Here is a 19572-nt window from a genome sequence, read left to right as displayed (position 1 = left end):
GAGAACAGGGCTCGCAGCGTCGGGAGAACAGGGCTCGCAGCGCCAGGAGAACAGGGCTCGCAGCGCCGGGAGAACAGGGCTCGCAGCAGCAGGAGAACAGGGCTCGCAGCGCCGGGAGAACAGGGCTCGCAGCGTCGGGAGAACAGGGCTCGCAGCGCCGGGAGAACAGGGCTCGCAGCGTCGGGAGAACAGGGCTCGCAGCGCCGGGAGAACAGGGCTCGCAGCGGCGGGAGAACAGGGCTCGCAGCGGCGGGAGAACAGGGCTCGCAGCGGCAGGAGAACAGGGCTCGCAGCGGCAGGAGAACAGGGCTCGCAGCGCCGGGAGAACAGGGCTCGCAGCGCCGGGAGAACAGGGCTCGCAGCGGCAGGAGAACAGGGCTCACAGCGCCGGGAGAACAGGGCTCGCAGCGTCGGGAGAACAGGGCTCGCAGCGGCAGGAGAACAGGGCTCGCAGCGTCGGGAGAACAGGGCTCGCAGCGGCAGGAGAACAGGGCTCGCAGCGCCGGGAGAACAGGGCTCGCAGCGGCAGGAGAACAGGGCTCACAGCGCCGGGAGAACAGGGCTCGCAGCGCCGGGAGAACAGGGCTCGCAGCGCCGGGAGAACAGGGCTCGCAGCGTCGGGAGAACAGGGCTCGCAGCGTCGGGAGAACAGGGCTCGCAGCGCCGGGAGAACAGGGCTCGCAGCGTCGGGAGAACAGGGCTCGCAGCGCCGGGAGAACAGGGCTCGCAGCGCCGGGAGAACAGGGCTCGCAGCGCCGGGAGAACAGGGCTCGCAGCGGCGGGAGAACAGGGCTCGCAGCGTCGGGAGAACAGGGCTCGCAGCGCCGGGAGAACAGGGCTCGCAGCGCCGGGAGAACAGGGCTCGCAGCGCCGGGAGAACAGGGCTCGCAGCGGCGGGAGAACAGGGCTCGCAGCGCCGGGAGAACAGGGCTCACAGCGGCAGGAGAACAGGGCTCGCAGCGGCAGGAGAACAGGGCTCGCAGCGCCGGGAGAACAGGGCTCGCAGCGGCAGGAGAACAGGGCTCGCAGCGCCGGGAGAACAGGGCTCGCAGCGCCGGGAGAACAGGGCTCACAGCGGCAGGAGAACAGGGCTCGCAGCGCCGGGAGAACAGGGCTCGCAGCGCCGGGAGAACAGGGCTCACAGCGTCGGGAGAACAGGGCTCGCAGCGGCAGGAGAACAGGGCTCGCAGCGGCAGGAGAACAGGGCTCACAGCGCCGGGAGAACAGGGCTCGCAGCGGCAGGAGAACAGGGCTCGCAGCGCCGGGAGAACAGGGCTCACAGCGCCGGGAGAACAGGGCTCGCAGCGGCAGGAGAACAGGGCTCGCAGCGGCAGGAGAACAGGGCTCGCAGCGCCGGGAGAACAGGGCTCGCAGCGTCGGGAGGACAGGGCTCGCAGCAGCAGGAGAACAGGGCTCGCAGCGGCGGGAGAACAGGGCTCGCAGCGGCGGGAGAACAGGGCTCGCAGCGCCGGGAGAACAGGGCTCGCAGCGGCAGGAGAACAGGGCTCGCAGCGGCAGGAGAACAGGGCTCGCAGCGTCGGGAGAACAGGGCTCGCAGCGGCAGGAGAACAGGGCTCGCAGCGCCGGGAGAACAGGGCTCGCAGCGGCAGGAGAACAGGGCTCGCAGCGGCGGGAGAACAGGGCTCGCAGCGGCGGGAGAACAGGGCTCGCAGCGTCGGGAGAACAGGGCTCGCAGCGTCGGGAGAACAGGGCTCGCAGCGTCGGGAGAACAGGGCTCGCAGCGCCGGGAGAACAGGGCTCGCAGCGTCGGGAGAACAGGGCTCGCAGCGCCGGGAGAACAGGGCTCGCAGCGGCAGGAGAACAGGGCTCGCAGCGCCGGGAGAACAGGGCTCGCAGCGCCGGGAGAACAGGGCTCGCAGCGGCGGGAGAACAGGGCTCGCAGCGGCGGGAGAACAGGGCTCGCAGCGCCGGGAGAACAGGGCTCGCAGCGCCGGGAGAACAGGGCTCGCAGCAGCAGGAGAACAGGGCTCGCAGCGGCGGGAGAACAGGGCTCGCAGCGCCGGGAGAACAGGGCTCGCAGCAGCAGGAGAACAGGGCTCGCAGCGTCGGGAGAACAGGGCTCGCAGCGCCGGGAGAACAGGGCTCGCAGTGTTCGCTCGGCAGCTGCTGGGCAGGAGGGACGGGCACGCGTGGGCGCGGGAGGACGGACGGACGGACATCCAGCTGCCCCGAGGCTGCTGGAGGAGCCCTGGGCCAGGTCTGCTGGAAGAGCTGGTGTCCGCAGGCACTGAACAGTGGCCTCCCCACTGCCACCGGCAGGGTCTGCTGGGATGGACAGGGAGGGCTGATGGGAGCGGGCTGGATGGCGCGGGTCCCTCGAGCCCCGGCATGGTGCGGCTCTGCCGCCGCATGGCCTGGCGGGGTGATCGCCAATCCAGTTCCCTGTCTCTGTGTCCCCTGCCCGCAGTGGCTTTTCCTGGGTGGCTGTGGAACCTCAGTTATGCTCTGCCGGTGGTGTGCCCGTGGCTCTGCCCCACTCCCCTCTGCCCCTGGCTCTGCCCCACTCCCCTCTGCCCCTGGCTCTGCCCCTGGCTCTGCCCCACTCCCCTCTGCCCGTGGCTCTCCCCACAGCTCTTCCCCATTTCCCTCTGCCCCTGGCTCTGCCCATGGCTCTGCCCATGGCTCTTCCCCATTCCCCTCTGCCCATGGCTCTGCCCGTGGCTCTGCCCATGGCTCTTCCCCATTCCCCTCTGCCCATGACTCTGCCCGTGGCTCTGCCCATGGCTCTTTGGCTCTTCCCCATTCCCCTCTGCCCACGGCTCTGCCCATGGCTCTGCCCGTGGCTCTGCCCGTGGCTCTGCCCCACTCCCCTGTGCCCACGCCGCCACCTCTGGCTCATCCCCATCCCCATCCCCATCCCCATCCCCATCCCCATCCCCATCCCCATCCCCGCGGCTCCGCTTGCAGCTGCTCCGGGTTAGCGCTGAGCAGACGTGTTGGGGAGAGGCAGCATCAAACGCCTCACTGGAACCAAAGCATTTTCCGCCTCGTGTTCCCTTCACCTGCTCCTTGTGTAACAGGAGCAGGCAGAGAGAACAGGTTTGTCAGGCACGGCAGAGCCCTCGTCCTGCCCCTGCAGCCACGGGGCGCCGTGGGCCTCATCTGTTCTGCTGGGGATGGCGGCTGGGGTGGATGTCCCCCTGCTGGCCCTGCTGTGGCCCCACTGGCCCTGCTGTCCCAGCCCTGGCCCTGCTGTCCCCCCCCGTCCCCTGCTGTCCCCCCATTGGCCCTGCTGTCCCCTCACTGTCGCCCTGCTGTCTCCCTGCTGGCCCTGCTGTGCCCCCGCTGTCCCCTGCTGTCCCCCTGCTGGCCCTGCTGTGCCCCCACTGGCCCTGCTGTCCCCCCACTGTCCCCCTGCTGTCTCCCTGCTGGCCCTGCTGTCCCAACCCTGGCCCTGCTGTCCCCCCGCTGTCCCCCCACTGTCCCCCTGCTGTCCCCCCGCTGTCCCTGCTGTCCCCCCGCTGTCCTCCCACTGGCCTTGCTGTCCCCCTGCTGTCCCCCCGCTGTCCCCCCGCTGTCCCCCTGCTGGCCCTGCTGTCCCCCTGCTGTCCCCCCGCTGTCCCCCCGCTGTCCCCCTGCTGGCCCTGCTGTCCCCCTGCTGTCCCCCCGCTGTCCCCGTGCTGTCCCTGCTGTCCCCCCACTGTCCCCCCACTGCCCCCCCGCTGTCCCCCCACTGTACCCCCGCTGTCCCCCCGCTGTCCTCCTGCTGTCCCCGCACTGTCCCCCCGCTGTCCCCCAGCTGTCCCCCCGCTGTCCCCCCGCTGTCCCCCTGCTGTCCCCCTGCTGTCCCCCTGCTGTCCCCCTGCTGTCCCCCCACTGTACCCCCGCTGTCCCCCCGCTGTCCTCCTGCTGTCCCCCCGCTGTCCCCCCGCTGTCCCCCTGCTGACCCCTGCTGTCCCTGCTGTCCCCCCGCTGTCCCCCTGCTGTCCCCCCGCTGTACCCCCGCTGTCCCCCCACTGTCCCCCTGCTGTCCCCCCGCTGTCCCCCCGCTGTCCCCCCGCTGTCCCCCTGCTGTCCCCCTGCTGTCCCCCCGCTGTCCCCCCACTGTCCCCCCGCTGTACCCCCGCTGTCCCCCCACTGTCCCCCTGCTGTCCCCCCGCTGTCCCCCCGCTGTCCCCCCGCTGTACCCCCGCTGTCCCCCCGCTGTCCCCCTGCTGTCCCCCTGCTGTCCCCTGCCGGGGGTGCGGGCGCAGCCCGGCCGGGCTGGGAGCGGCTGGTCCGTAAGTGCTGGGGGTGCTGTCCCGGGCTCCCCCGGGGCCAATGGGACGTGTCAGCGCCCAGTGATGGTTAAAGGTCACGTTTTGTTGTCTACTCATGTCAGGGAAAATAACCCAAAAATCAGACCTGAACCATTATTATCTTGTATCGGTGTAATTACTGGTGAAGAAATGCGTGAGGTTCAGCATCGTCTAACGACGGATCCGTAGTTGCGCTCCTCTCCGCACTGAGGTCACAGAGCCTCACCTCACCGCCTGGGCATTGCTTCGCAAGCTTTCATTCTGAAAAATGCTCTTTTTTTTTTCATGCTTGAAGTTCTTGATCCAAACACAAGCTGATTGTCGACAGCACTCATTTCACTGCCTGCCACCGCTTAGCGGCAGGTCCGGTGCTTCAAACGAGCCCATAAGCCCAGAGCTGGGGGTCCTATAAACCCAGAGCTGGGGGTCCCGTAAACCCAGAGCTGGGGATCCTGTAAACCCAGAGCTGGGGGTCCCGTAAACCCAGAGCTGGGGATCCCATAAGCCCAGAGCTGGGGATCCCATAAGCCCAGAGCTGGGGATCCTGTAAACCCAGAGCTGGGGGTCCCGTAAACCCAGAGCTGGGGATCCTGTAAACCCAGAGCTGGGGATCCTGTAAACCCAGAGCTGGGGGTCCCGGAAGCCCAGAGCTGGGGATCCCGTAAACCCAGAGCTGGGAATCCCGTAAACCCAGAGCTGGGGATCCCATAAGCCCTGAGCTGGGGATCCCGTAAACCCAGAGCTAGGGATCCCGTAAACCCAGAGCTGGGGATCCTGTAAACCCAGAGCTGGGATCCTGGAGGCTCAGAGCTGGGGGTGCTGGAGGCCCAGAGCTGGGGGTGCTGGAGGCCCAGAGCGCGGAGCCGCAGTGTCCAGCCCTGGGCAGGGAGGTCCCGGCCCAGGAGCAGGTTTGTCTCCCCTCTTCACGCACAGGATCACGGGTGCGCAGCAGGATGAGCCCCCGGTCCCCTCGGTGCCGCTGCTGCTGCGGGTCCTGCTGCAGCCTCTGTCCCGGTGCACGGTGACCGTGGGCTCAGCCGCTGCCGTTCGCTGTCCCTGTCCCCCGGTGACCGGAAGGAAGCAGCGCAGGTGCCACCACAGGGGCTCAGCCTTCTTAGCTCATTTTTCTTCCCTTTTGCGTGTTTTTAAAAATGATTTCCATGCTGCAACAGTGACCCTGCCCTGCACGTTCTGCAACATAGGGGGGTGGAGGGTGCAGGGAGCGCAGCTCCAGGACCAGGGGACACGGGGTTTGGGGACGGCGGGGGGAGCCGGGCCCAGGCAGGGCTGGGAAGGGGTCCCCAGAGATGCAGCTGGAGAGGCCGCCCTGCTGCGCGAGGGGTGTCCCCGCGCCCCAGCAGCGCCTCCCGCTGTCACCTGCCCCGCCAGGAGCCCGGGCGCAGCCTCTGCTGTTGCCCGCGCTTATGAGATCCTGGAGCAGAGGGCCAGGTTGGGATTTACTCTGCAAAACTGCTCTCCCGGGCACATTCTGTTCCCTGCTCAGCCTCGTGGCCCAGCAGATCCTGCCAGCTTCCAGTGCCAAAGGGATAAGGTGCTGATGTGGCGGGAGGAGTCAGGTACGCTGTGCAAGGGGTGACCGCGGCCGGACCCGAGCCCTGCGGCCCCGCTCTCGGTACCGGCAGCCGGGGGTTCCGTTCTGCGGCACAGCAGCCCTGGCAGCGACGCTGGCCCCGCGGTTGTGGCTGTGGCATCGACACACGTCCCCTGTCACTGCACAGCCCCGTGGGTCTGGGTGCTCTCGCCAGCACCGACCAGCGGGGCCCTTCAACCCGTGTAACCGCTCCTCCTGGCTTAGCCCCCCCGGGTGCCTCATTGGCTTTGCCGCGGCCCCCGGATGGTGCCATTTCTTACATCCTGGCTGCCCGTCCCCAGGGCCATCTGTGGCACCGGGGACAACTCGGCAGCCGTGGGCGGGCACCGAGTGTTGGTGCGGGGCTGCGGGTGCCTCGGGGCTGGAGTGAGGTTATGGTTGGACTCCATGATCTTGAGGGTGTGTTCCAACCGAAATGACTCTGTGATTCGGTTCTGCGGTGGGGAAGGCTCCATCCCCGCAGGGTGCAGCCCCGTGTGGACAGGTACCGAGCGCTCCAGCTGCCTCGCTCGCCTTCACGGGCCTTCGACTCCCCAGACTTCACCTTTTCCCTGGTGTCTGGCTCAGCACCAGCCCAGAGAACCCCTGAAGAGGTTTTGTCCTCTCCGTTCCACCCTCGGGCTGCCCGGGGCCTGTGGCTCAGGCTCCCGGCGCGTCCTCCAGCCCGGTCAGGTCTGCTGGTGGCCTGACGGCCCCTCTGTGTTCCTGCTGAAATGGGCTCTTTCGGGACGGTTCCGCGATGGCGGTGCCTGGGCTCGGGCTGTGGGGAGGAAATGTGCCCTTCCCCCCTTCCCCACTGCTGCTCCGCATCTCAGCCCCCAGCACCGGCAGCGCTGCGGGGCCGAAGGGACCCTGCACAATGGGGTGAGGGGCTCTGTCCCCCGCTCCTCCCGCAGCCTCCTGCCTGGCTCCCCCTCCCTGACACGGTCAGATCGGTTCATTGAAGAGACCCCTGAACTCAGCTTGCCTGCCCTGCCGACCCCTTTGCGCTGCCCCTGCACGTCCCTCCCGCGATGCCCGGGCTCCTGCCCTGGCTCCTTCTTCTGCCTGGGCTCTTGTGCTGGCTCCTGCCCTGGCTCCTTCTCCTGCCCGAGCTCTTGCCCTGGCTTCTGCCCAGGCTCCTGCCCTGACTCCTCCGCTGGCTCCTGCACTGGCTCCTGCCCAGGCTCCTTCTCTTGCCCTGGTTCCTGCGCTGGCTTCTGCACTGGCTCCTGTGCTGGCTCCTGCGCTGGTTCCTGCACTGGCTCCTGCTCCTGTGCTGGCTCCTGTGCTGGCTCCTGCTCCTGCCCTGGCTCCTGCGCTGGCTCCTGCTCCTGCCCTGGCTCCTGCACTGATTCCTGCGCTGACTCCTGCTCCTACCCTGGCTCCTGCGCTGACTCCTGCACTGGCTCCTGCTCCTGCGCTGGTTCCTGCGCTGGCTCCTGCTCCTGCCCTGGCTTCTGCGCTGGCTCCTGCTCCTGCCCTGGCTCCTGCCCTGGCTCCTGCGCTGGCTCCTGCACTGGCTCCTGCGCTGGCTCCTGCCGTGGCGGCACAGCCTGTGCTCGCGTTTCCACAGCCCGTGCCAGGCAGGCAGCAGGAGCTGCTTTAGCGCCTTTTGCCTCATTTCTGATCAACCCCAGAACATCCTTCCCCGCACACCGAGCGCCGGGTCCGAACCCGGGTTTGCGGGCAGGGGCTGCTCTGGGTGCTGCGGTCCCAGGAGCCGGCGCTGGTGACGTGACCCGCTGCCGCTCGGCATTAACCGGCGCCGGGGATGAGGCTTTGCCTGCGCAGCTGCCTGGGACACAGGGCAGTGAACGTAGCCAGGCTCTGGCAGTTATTTGGGTGCAGAGGGGCTGCGCTGGTGCTTCTGCTGCTGATGGGCAGGTGGGAGAGCTGGTGCAGAGAAACGGGTCTGTGCTGGGGGCTGGGGACACGGGCGGCTGCTCGGGCACAGGAGGCTGCTTGAGCACAGGAGGCTGCTCAGGCACAGGAGGCTGCTCGGGCACAGGAGGCTGCTCGGGGCTGGGGGCAGGTCCCCAGGGCTGTGGGGCTGTGCTGGGGCTCAGCTGCTTCCCTCACCAGAAGCCACCTGCCCTGGTCCTGCTCCCGGGATGGGGTCCCTAGCACGGGTGCCGCTGGGGCTGCTCTGTCCCCCATGTCCCGTGGGTGGCTGCTGGGGCTGCTCTGTCCCCCATGTCCCGTGGGTGGCCGCTGGGGCTGCTCTGTCCCCCGTGTCCCCTGGGTGGCCGCTGGGGCTGCTCTGTCCCCCGTGTCCCCTGGGTGGCCGCTGGGGCTGCTCTGTCCCCCGTGTCCCGTGGGTGGCTGCTGGGGCTGCTCTGTCCCCCGTGTCCCCTGGGTGGCCGCTGGGGCTGCTCTGTCCCCCGTGTCCCGTGGGTGGCCGCTGGGGCTGCTCTGTCCCCCGTGTCCCCTGGGTGGCCGCTGGGGCTGCTCTGTCCCCCGTGTCCCCTGGGTGGCCGCTGGGGCTGCTCTGTCCCCCGTGTCCCGTGGGTGGCCGCTGGGGCTGCTCTGTCCCCCGTGTCCCGTGGGTGGCTGCTGGGGCTGCTCTGTCCCCCGTGTCCCCTGGGTGGCCGCTGGGGCTGCTCTGTCCCCCGTGTCCCGTGGGTGGCCGCTGGGGCTGCTCTGTCCCCCGTGTCCCCTGGGTGGCCGCTGGGGCTGCTCTGTCCCCCGTGTCCCCTGGGTGGCCGCTGGGGCTGCTCTGTCCCCCGTGTCCCCTGGGTGGCCGCTGGGGCTGCTCTGTCCCCCGTGTCCCGTGGGTGGCCGCTGGGGCTGCTCTGTCCCCCGTGTCCCCTGGGTGGCCGCTGGGGCTGCTCTGTCCCCCGTGTCCCCTGGGTGGCCGCTGGGGCTGCTCTGTCCCCCGTGTCCCCTGGGTGGCCGCTGGGGCTGCTCTGTCCCCCGTGTCCCCTGGGTGGCCGCTGGGGCTGCTCTGTCCCCCATGTCCCCTGGGTGGCCGCTGGGGCTGCTCTGTCCCCCGTGTCCCGTGGGTGGCCGCTGGGGCTGCTCTGTCCCCCGTGTCCCCTGGGTGGCCGCTGGGGCTGCTCTGTCCCCCGTGTCCCCTGGGTGGCCGCTGGGGCTGCTCTGTCCCCCGTGTCCCCTGGGTGGCCGCTGGGGCTGCTCTGTCCCCCGTGTCCCGTGGGTGGCCGCTGGGGCTGCTCTGTCCCCCGTGTCCCCTGGGTGGCCGCTGGGGCTGCTCTGTCCCCCGTGTCCCCTGGGTGGCCGCTGGGGCTGCTCTGTCCCCCGTGTCCCCTGGGTGGCCGCTGGGGCTGCTCTGTCCCCCGTGTCCCGTGGGTGGCCGCTGGGGCTGCTCTGTCCCCCGTGTCCCGTGGGTGGCTGCTGGGGCTGCTCTGTCCCCCGTGTCCCGTGGGTGGCTGCTGGGGCTGCTCTGTCCCCCGTGTCCCGTGGGTGGCTGCTGGGGCTGCTCTGTCCCCCGTGTCCCACGGGTGGCCGGGGTGCGCTGGCCCAGGTGGCGTGGGCTGCTCCGGGGGGCACAGGAGGGCAGCGGGATGTCCCTGTCGCAGGACGGGGACAGCATGTGTGTGTCCTGAGGACGCGAGTGTGGGGTTTCTGGGGAGAAGGAGAAGACAGGCAGAGTGCCGTCTGCTCCGGGCTCCTTTGCCCCTGGCTCCTGGAGCGACCCCAGAGAGATGACAACCCCCTTGTCCTTGTTCTCAGCCGGGGTCTGAGCGCCGGTGGCAGCGGAGATGCCCGTTCCCTGCTCTGCCGCCTCGCCTGGCAGCTGCTCCCCCAGGCCCGGAGCTGTAGCACGGAGCCTCTCTCCGTGGGCTGGCTCAGTTCTTGTTGACGTGCAAAGCTCAAAAGGGAGCGCTTTATTGTAAGGTGCAATCTGATCTTTGGTAAAGCTCCGCTTACCGTCCCCAGCGGCCGGTGCGGGCTGGGCCCTGCCAAGGGCTTTCTGGAAGAGCTGAGCGGGCGTCTGCCCGTCCGGCCCTGGAGCTGTGCCCGTCCACGCGGTGCCCCGTCCTCCGCACGCGGAGCTGCCGGGAACCCCGAGGGCCGCGGCTGGAACCGTCCAGGACCTGTGGCCAGTTCCCTTTGTCTCCAGTCACCTCTGACGGTAACGCAGCAGTAACGTGTTTCTGCAGCCTCGGAGCTCGGTGTGCACGCAGCTGTTCAGTACGAGCTTTGCTGCCATTCGGCACAAGACTGAGCATGTTGGCGTCCGCACGAACGCGGAGCGTTGCTCCCTTAGGCCGGTCTGACGCTCCTCACCGCGCGCTGGAGCCGCCAGACACCAGCAGATCCTCTGTGTCCAGGACACAGAGCACCCGGATCTCACCAGGGCTCCGAGGTCGGGGTGTCCAGAGCTGGGGCTGTGGCAGGGGGTCGGCCCTGGACTCCTGCTGTGGGGCACCCTCAGGCGGCCGGGCCGAGTCACCCGGGCTGCTGGTGGCATTGCACAGGGACAGGGTGGCATTGCACAGACAGGAGGTGGCATTGCACAGACAGGGGTGGCATTGCACAGGGACAGGGTGGCATTGCACAGACAGGGGTGGCATTGCACAGGGACAGGGTGGCATTGCACAGACAGGAGGTGGCATTGCACAGGGACAGGGTGGCATTGCACAGGGACAGGGGTGGCGTTGCACAGGCAGGGGTGGAATTGCACAGGGACAGGGTGGCATTGCACAGACGGGGTGGAATTCCACAGGGACAGGGGGTGGCATTGCACAGGGACAGGGTGGCATTGCACAGAGACAGGGGTGGCATTGCACAGAGACGGGGGTGGCATTGCACAGGGACAGGGGTGGCATTGCACACAGACAGGGGTGGCATTGAACAGACAGGGGTGGCATTGCACAGGGACAGGGGTGGCAGACCCACATGGTGCACGGGTGCCCTGTGACCAGCAGACCCCCATGGTGTACGGGTGCTCACCCTGCAGACCCCCATGGTGCACGGGTGCTCACCCTGCAGACCCCCGTGGTGCATGGGTGCTCACCATGCAGACCCTCATGGTGCACGGGTGCTCACCCTGCAGACCCCCGTGGTGCATGGGTGCTCACCATGCAGACCCTCATGGTGCACGGGTGCTCACCATGCAGACCCTCATGGTGCACGGGTGCTCACCCTGCAGACCCCCATGGTGTACGGGTGCTCACCATGCAGACCCCCATGGTGCACGGTTGCTCACCCTGCAGACCCCCGTGGTGCACGGGTGCTCACCATGCAGACGCCCATGGTGCACAGGTGCTCACCTTGCAGACCCCCGTGGTGCACGGTTGCTCACCATGCAGACCTCCGTGGTGCACGGGTGCTCACCCTGCAGACCCCCGTGGTGCACAGGTGCTCACCTTGCAGACCCCCGTGATGCACGGGTGCTCACCCTGCAGACCCCCGTGGTGTACGGGTGCTCACCCTGCAGACCCCCATGATGCACGGGTGCTCACCATGCAGACCCCCATGGTGCACAGGTGCTCACCCTGCAGACTCCCATGATGCACGGGTGCTCACCCTGCAGACTCCCATGGTGCACGGGTGCTCACCCTGCAGACCCCCATGGTGCACGGGTGCTCACCCTGCAGACCCCCATGGTGCATGGGTGCTCACCCTGCAGGACCCCGTGGTGCACGGGTGCTCACCCTGCAGACCCCCATGGTGCACGAGTGCTCACCATGCAGACCCCCGTGGTGCACGGTTGCTCACCATGCAGACCCCCATGGTGCACGGGTGCTCACCCTGCAGACCCCCATGGTGCACGGGTGCTCACCATGCAGACCCCCATGGTGCACGGGTGCTCACCATGCAGACCCCCGTGGTGCACGGGTGCTCACCATGCAGACCCCCATGGTGCATGGGTGCTCACCCTGCAGACCCCTGTGGTGCATGGGTGCTCACCCTGCAGACCCCTGTGGTGCACGGTTGTTCTGTGACCAGCAGACCCCCATGGCGCACGGATGCCCTGTGGCCAGCACGCAGACCCCCATGGCACACGGGTGCTCCTCCAGCCCCCTCCCTCCAGGCGCAGCCCCCCGGCCCTGCCCAGCCTGGCGTGGCTGCCGAGCGCTGCTGCCGCGGCCACTGTTCCCCAGGCCCGTGGTCCGTCCTGCTGCAGCCCCCCGGCTGCCACACCAGCAGCGTCAGCCTCCCCAGCAGGACCACGGCTTGGGGCTCGCAGCGGCGGCACTGGAGGCATCGGGGTGAGGGCTGAGCCCCGGCAGCTGCTCCCCCAGCAGCTGCTCCCCCAGCAGTGCCCGTGCCGGGTGCTCCGGCGCTGGCTGTGTTTGCACCGCGGCACTGGGAGCTGCGGGACTTGCTGGGGAAGCCAGCTGGCCGCATCGCCGGCTGGCCGCGCTGGGCTTTGTGCGAAGCACGTGGAGCCTGCGAGCGCAGAGAACAAGGAACAGAGGTGCTTTGTGTGTCCGCAGCAGGAACTGGGCCACGAGCTGCCCGTCTGCGCCGCGCTAATGAGCCGGGGTGCTGTGCGCCCGCGCCTGCGCCCACAGCTGCCCCGCGCCGTGGGACGCTGCGCACCGGGCCGTGGGACGCTGTGCACTGCGCTGTGGGATGCTGTGCACTGCGCTGTGGGATGCTGTGCACCGGGCCGTGGGACGCTGTGCACCGGGCCGTGGGACGCTGCGCACCGGGCCGTGGGACGCTGTGCACCAGGCTGTGGGACGCTGTGCACCAGGCTGTGGGATGCTGTGCACCAGGCCGTGGGACGCTGCGCACCGGGCCGTGGGACGCTGCGCACTGGGCTGCCGGACAATCCGGCTTTTCATCTGGCTCCAGCAGCTCCACCGAGCCACGGGGCTGGAGGGGGACACGGGCCTGTCCCCACCCCGCAGTGTCCCCACGCTGTCCCCAGGCTGTTTCCCTGCTGTCCCCATGCCGCTGGAGCCCGGAAGGGGCAGGTCGGGTGCTGCTCCCCGCAGGGACGAGCGAGGGCAGCGGCTGCGCAGAGCCCAGGGCAGAGGCAGTCTGGAACGTAACAGGTGCTGCTGTGGCGGGGTCTGGGCTGGATGTGGCCCGCGGGGGTGACGTCTGCAGAGCTGCTCTCCGTGGGGCCCTGGGAAATCACCAGATAGACCCAGAGGCTGCCCCCAGGCTCCTTGGGATGGGAAAAGAGATGATGTTACGGCTTTGTTTCGTCAGGACCTCCTCATTTGCCCTGTCCAACCTGAGTGTGACCATCAGCCACGGGTGTGGGTTGCTCCCCCATGGCTGCTGGGGAGTGGGGTCCATGTTGGGGTCCCATCCGTGTGCAGGAGCAGGGTGCAGGTGACCGTCACCGCCAGCTTCTCACAGGGTTAGAGGAGTCGCAAGGGGCTGGCACGGGACCTGCTCCGGATCGCTGGCTCCCCGTGCCCTCCTGTCCTGGAGAAATGGCACCGCTGCTGGGGGCTGGGCAGGCAGGACTCGCTGCGCTGGAGCTCGCTCCACCACCCTGGGCTGGAGCCGTGGGCAGGAGCGGCAGCAGTGACAGCCGTGTCCCCGCAGTGCGTTCCCCGTGCTGCTGGGACCAGGAGCCGCGGGCCGGGCCGTCTCACCCTCCCCGTGCCTCGCAGGTGAACCAGGGGAACATGCCGGGCATCCAGAGCACCTTCCTGGCCATGGACACCGAGGAGGGCGTGGAGGTGGTGTGGAACGAGCTGCTCTTCACCGACAAGAAGGCCTTTAAAGCACACGAGGTGAGATCCCCCCCTCCCTGCCCACCTCCCCTGGGACACCCAATGCACCCTCCGGTCCAGCAGCACCGGTCCCTGCAGCACCAGTCCCCGCAGCTGCACTGGTCCCCGCAGCAGCACCAGTCCCTGCAGCAGTGCCAGTCACTGTGCCCGTGCTGCTTCACCTCACCTGTGGTCTCTGTGCCCACAGGAGAAGATCAAGACGATGTTTGAGCAGCTGGTGCTTGTGGATCACCCCAACATCGTAAAGCTTCACAAGTACTGGCTGGACGTGAAGGACTCGAAGGCACGGGTAGGGAGGACCCGGGGACACGAACTGTCCGGGTGTCCCCAGGCTGGGGAGGGGTGGTGGGAGCCGGGGGATCCCAGCTCTGCTGCTCATCCTGCTCCCCGACACCCCGTCCCTCCCTTCCCCGGGCGCCGCTGCCGGCTGCCACTGTCACCCGTGCACCCGTGCGTCCCGCGGGCTGCTCGGCTGGCTCTGCAGGGAGCCCGGGGAGCTGACGCCTCTCTTCCCTCCCAGGTCATCTTCATCACAGAGTACGTGTCCTCGGGGAGCCTGAAACAGTTCCTGAAGAAAACCAAGAAAAACCACAAGGCCATGAATGCCAGGGTAGGTTCTGGGGGCAGGCAGAGGGTGGAGTGGGCAGATCTGCGTGATGCAGGACACTGCTGCATGATGCAGGACACTGCTGCATGGTGTAGGACACTGCTGCATGATGCAGGACACTGCTGCATGGTGTAGGACACTGCGGCATGGTGTAGGACACTGCTGCATGGTGTAGGACACCGCTGCATGGTGTAGGACACTGCTGCGTGGTGTAGGACATTGCTGCGTGGTGTAGGACACTGCGGCGTGGTGTAGGACACTGCTGCATGGTGTAGGACACTGCGGCATGGTGTAGGACACTGCTGCATGGTGTAGGACACTGCGGCATGGTGCAGGACACTGCTGCATAGTGCAGGACACTGCTGCATGGTGTAGGACACTGCGGCATGGTGTAGGACACTGCTGCGTGGTGTAGGACACTGCTGCGTGGTGTAGGACACTGGTGCGTGGTGTAGGACACTGCTGCATGGTGCAGGACAGTGCTGCATAGTGTAGGACACTGCTGCATGGTGCAGGACGCTGCTGCATGGTGCAGGACGCTGCCGTGTGATGCACGTGTGATGTCCCCAACACCTTCAACAAGTGGCTTGTGGCTGGGTTACTACTTTGCTCGAAGGAGCGGAGTCACCTGCAAGCCCACCCCTTCTGGTCTGATTAACGGTTCTGCGGACGGGTCTGAGCTGTGACTGAGGGGCAGGGTGACGGTGCTGGGGGTCCTGAGCCTGAGCTCAGGATCACACCAGCAGCTGGGCACTCCCAGCACAGACGCGCTGGTGGTGTGCACAGAAAACCCTCTGCACGGACCCACAGCCGCAGCTGGCTCTGTCTGTCTGTCCATGCTCCGCCGTGGTGTGTCTGTCTGTCCATGCTCTGCTGTGGTGTGTCTGTCTGTACGTGCTCCGCCGTGGTGTGTCTGTCTGTCCATGCTCTGCTGTGGTGTGTCTGTCTGTCCGTGCTCCGCCGTGGTCTGTCTGTCTGTCCGTGCTCCGCCGTGGTGTGGTGTGTCTGTCTGTCCATGGTCCGCCGTAGTGTCTGTCTGTCCATGCTCCGCCGTGGTGTGTCTGTCTGTCCGTGCTCCGCTGTGGTGTGTCTGTCTATGCTCTACTGTGGTGTGTCTGTCTGTCCACGCTCCACCGTGTTCTGTCTGTCTGTCCGCGCTCCGCTGTGGTGTGTCTGTCTGTCCATGCTCTGTTGTGGTGTCTGTCTGTCCGTGCTCTACTGTGGTGTGTCTGTCTGTACATGCTCCGCTGTGGTGTGTCTGTCTGTCCATGCTCTGTTGTGGTGTCTGTCTGTCTGTCCATGCTCTGTTGTGGTGTCTGTCTGTCTGTGCTCCGCCGTGGTGTGTCTGTCTGTCCGTGCTCCCACCGGCGTTTTGGGGCGCGGGGGCGCTCTGTGTCCCGGCCAGGCTGAGTTCTCAGCTTTGGTGCTGCTCTTTGCAGGGGTCGGGAGGAGGCGGTGTCACCGGGACAGTGTGCGTCACCGGGACGGTGTGTGTCACCGGGACGGTGTGTGTCACCAGGACAGTGTGCGTCACCGGGACGGTGTGTGTCACCGGGACAGTGTGTGTCACCAGGACAGTGTGCGTCACCGGGACGGTGTGTGTCACCGGGACGGTGTGTGTCACCAGGACAGTGTGCGTCACCGGGACGGTGTGTGTCACCAGGACGGTGTGTGTCACCGGGACGGTGTGCGTCACCGGGACGGTGTGTGTCACCAGGACAGTGTGTGTCACCGGGACGGTGTGTGTCACCGGGACAGTGTGTGTCACCGGGACAGTGTGTGACACCGGGACGGTGTGTGTCACTGAGACGGTGTGTGTCACCGGGACGGTGTGTGTCACCGGGACGGTGTGTGTCAGCGGGACAGTGTGTGACACCGGGACGGTGTGTGTCAGCGGGACAGTGTGTGCCACTGAGACGGTGTGTGTCACCGGGACAGTGTGTGTCACAGGGCAGGGCTGGCGGGACAGATTCCCGGTCACCGCGGTGGGAATGAGCCGGTGCAGGTGACTCTGACGGGCGCTCTGGTCTCTGCCCTAGGCCTGGAAGCGCTGGTGCACGCAGATCCTGTCTGCTCTCAGGTGAGCTCCATCGCCATCCCCGTCCTCCCCGGGCCGGGCGCGGGACCCGTGCTCAGGGCGCTCTGTGTCCCCAGCTTCCTGCACTCCTGCGAGCCGCCCATCATCCACGGCAACCTCACCAGCGACACCATCTTCATCCAGCACAACGGGCTCATCAAGATCGGCTCAGGTAGGACACGGCAGCCCCGCGGGCCCGGGACGGGCTGGGGGACACGGGGATGGGGTTGGGGGGCAGAAGAGGCGAGAGCTGCAGGTCCCGCAGGGGTCACCCGTGCAAGGCTTGGAGTCCCAAAGATGATCAGGGGGCTGGAGCATCTTTCTGATGACTGAGAGAGCTGGGGCTGTTGAGCTGGAGAAGAGAAGCTGAGAGGGATGTGATCAATGGATCAATAGCTCAGGGTGGGTGTCAGGGGATGGAGCAGACTTTGTTCAGCGGTGCCCAGCACCAGGGTGAGGGGCAACGGGCACAGACTGGAACACAGGAGGCTCCATCTGAACATGAGCAGAAACTTCTCTGCTGGGAGGTGCCAGAGCCTGGCCCAGGCTGCCCAGAGTGGGTGTGGAGTCTCCTCTGAGACACTCAAACCTGCCTGGGATCCTGCGTGATTTGCTCTGGTGACCCTGTGTGATCTGCTCTGTGACCCTGTGTGATCTGCTCTGTGACCCCGTGTGATCTGCTCTGTGACCCTGTGTGATCTGCTCGGTAACCCCGTGTGACCTGCTCTGGTGATCCTGTGTGATCTGCTGGATGACCCTGTGTGATCTGCTCGGTGGCCGTGCGTGATCTGCTCTGTGACCCTGTGGGATCTGCTTTGTGACCCCGTGTGATCTGCTCTGTGACCCCGTGTGATCTGCTCTGGTGACCCTGTGGGATCTGCTCGGTGACCCTGTGGGATCTGCTCTGTGACCCCGTGTGATCTGCTCGGTGACCCTGCGTGATCTGCTCTGGTGACCCTGTGTGATTTGCTCTGGTGACCCTGTGTGATCTGCTCTGGTGACCCTGCATGATCTGCTCTGGTGACCCTGCATGATCTGCTCTGGTGACCCTGTGTGATCTGCTCTGGTGACCCTGCATGATCTGCTCTGGTGACCCTGTGTGATCTGCTCTGTGACCCTGTGTGATCTGCTCTGTGACCCTGTGTGAGCAGGGCTGGGCTGGGCTGGGCTGGGGATCTGCAGAGCTCCTGCAACCCAACGAGTCTGTGATTCTGTGATTCTGTGTCACCTTCTCTTCTCTTTGTGTCCCCTGCTCCACGCCCGCTCGCCCGTCCCTTCGGCTCTGCACCGGTGCAGTCTGGCACAGGGTGTTTGCCAACGGTGAGTGTCCCTCTGCCACCTGTCCCCACACCCCTGTCCCCTCCCCTGCGGCCCGAGGCTCCGCGGCACAGCGGAGCCGTCCCCTCTGTCCCCTGCTGTTCCATCCTGGGGGCAGAGGGGTCCCCAGGGCAGCCCCCCGGGTGCTCTGCAGGGGCAGGGGACACAGAGACCCCGTGACCCCGGAGTCCATGTCTGTGCTCCCAGCCCTGGGAAACCACACAGCAGAGCTCCATGCAGAGCTTGGTGCAGGGCTCCATGCAGAGCTTGGTGCAGGGCTCCATGCACAGCTCCATGCACAGCTCTACGCACAGCTCTATGCACAGCTCCATGCACAGCTCCATGTGGAGCTCCATGCAGAGCTCCATGCAATGCTCCATGCAGGGCTCCATGCAGAGCTCCATGCAGAGCTCGGTGCAGAGCTCTGTGCAGAGTTCCATGCAGGGCTCTATGCAGAGCTCCATGCAGAGCTTGGTGCAGGGCTCCATGCACAGCTCCATGCAGAGCTCCATGCAGAGCTCAGTGCAGAGCTCCATGCAGAGCTCCCTGCAGGGCTCCATGCAGAGCTCTGTGCACTGCTCCATGCAGAGCTCCGTGCAGAGCTCAATGCAGAGTTCCATGCGGAGCTCTGTGCAGAGCTCCATGCAGAGCTCAATGCAGAGTTCCATGCGGAGCTCAATGCAGAGTTCCGTGCGGAGCTCCATGCAGAGCTTGGTGCAGAGCTCCATGCGGAGCCTGGTGCAGAGCTCGGTGCAGAGTTCCATGCGGAGCTCTGTGCAGAGCTCGGTGCAGAGCTCCATGCGAAGCGTTCCTCCTCCCCACCGCAGCCCTCCCGGACGACCTGCGCAGCCCCATCCGCATCGAGAGGGAAGAGCTCCGCAACCTGCATTTCTTTCCCCCGGAGTACGGCCGTGAGTGGGGGTCTGTGTGCCGGGGTCCTGTGCGGGGCGCGGGGCGTTTGCAGCAACACGGGATTGTTCGGTGCATTCTCAGCTGAAGCTGTTGGCCGTGAGTCACAGGAGGTCTTGTGATCGTGAGTGACTGTGTGATAACGTTGTAGGTAGAATTTAGCGTTGGTTAGTGCAGAGCTACGCACGTGGGAAAACACCCGTGCCTGCGTGTGAACGGGCCGGGCGTGACCATTGCTGGTGGAACAGGATCTCGGCACGGCCACACGTAGCTCCGGAAAGGTCAGCGCGTGGCTCAGGAACGCTCACAAGCATGCAGAGTGCTACAACGCCTGGGAAAAGGGAGTGGAGAATCCTGGTGCCATCTGAAAGCTCAGGATGTGATCCCCATCTTGACTATTGTGGGGCAAATTTGATGGGGAAAATGTGGGGAAGGTTTGTGCAGAGAACTTGGAGAAAACGTGTGCAGGGGAGAGCAGGCGCGGCAGCGGTGAGGGCAGGGGCACAGGGGTCTGTGTCCCCTATCGAGCGGGTGCTGCCCCGCGCTCCTGGGCAGGGGCACAGGGGTCTGTGTCCCCTATCGAGCGGGTGCTGCCCCGCGCTCCTGGGCAGGGGCACAGGGGTCTGTGTCCCCTATCGAGCGGGTGCTGCCCCGCGCTCCTGGGCAGGGGCACAGGGGTCTGTGTCCCCTATCGAGCGGGCGCTGCCCCACGCTCCTGGGCAGGGGCACAGGGGTCTGTGTCCCCTATCGAGTGGGCGCTGCCCCGCGCTCCTGGGCAGGGGCACAGGGGTCTGTGTCCCCTATCGAGCGGGCGCTGCCCCGCGCTCCTGGGCAGGGGCACAGGGGTCTGTGTCCCCTATCGAGTGGGCGCTGCCCCGCGCTCCTGGGCAGGGGCACAGGGGTCTGTGTCCCCTATCGAGCGGGCGCTGCCCCGCGCTCCTGGGCAGGGGCACAGGGGTCTGTGTCCCCTATCGAGCGGGCGCTGCCCCGCGCTCCTGGGCAGGGGCACAGGGGTCTGTGTCCCCTACCGAGCGGGTGCTGCCCCGCGCTCCTGGGCAGGGGCACAGGGGTCTGTGTCCCCTATCGAGTGGGCGCTGCCCCACGCTCCTGGGCAGGGGCACAGGGGTCTGTGTCCCCTATCG

At 66.9% G+C, this 19572-nt stretch overlaps 1 protein-coding gene across 3 annotated transcripts in view; it reads left to right on the top strand.

Annotated features, from left to right (window-relative positions):
* NRBP2 (nuclear receptor binding protein 2) overlaps positions 1-19572 on the top strand; it is a 48761-nt gene that overhangs the window by 8967 nt on the left and 20222 nt on the right. For 2 of the 3 annotated variants that reach the window (XM_065832809.2, XM_071803707.1), the window contains exons 2-8: positions 13398-13520; positions 13708-13809; positions 14041-14130; positions 16167-16207; positions 16282-16376; positions 17501-17524; positions 18349-18432. In XM_065832809.2, coding sequence (XP_065688881.2) covers positions 13398-13520; positions 13708-13809; positions 14041-14130; positions 16167-16207; positions 16282-16376; positions 17501-17524; positions 18349-18432 — 559 coding nt within the window. The remainder of the gene's footprint in view (positions 1-13397; positions 13521-13707; positions 13810-14040; positions 14131-16166; positions 16208-16281; positions 16377-17500; positions 17525-18348; positions 18433-19572) is intronic. The other variant, XM_071803706.1, reaches the window with a different exon arrangement.

Source organism: Patagioenas fasciata, chromosome 2 (genome assembly GCF_037038585.1).
Source record: "Patagioenas fasciata isolate bPatFas1 chromosome 2, bPatFas1.hap1, whole genome shotgun sequence".
NCBI lineage: Eukaryota > Metazoa > Chordata > Aves > Columbiformes > Columbidae > Patagioenas > Patagioenas fasciata.
The sequence above is the reverse complement of the archived record's forward strand: the minus strand, read 5'-3'. Positions and strand labels throughout refer to the sequence as shown.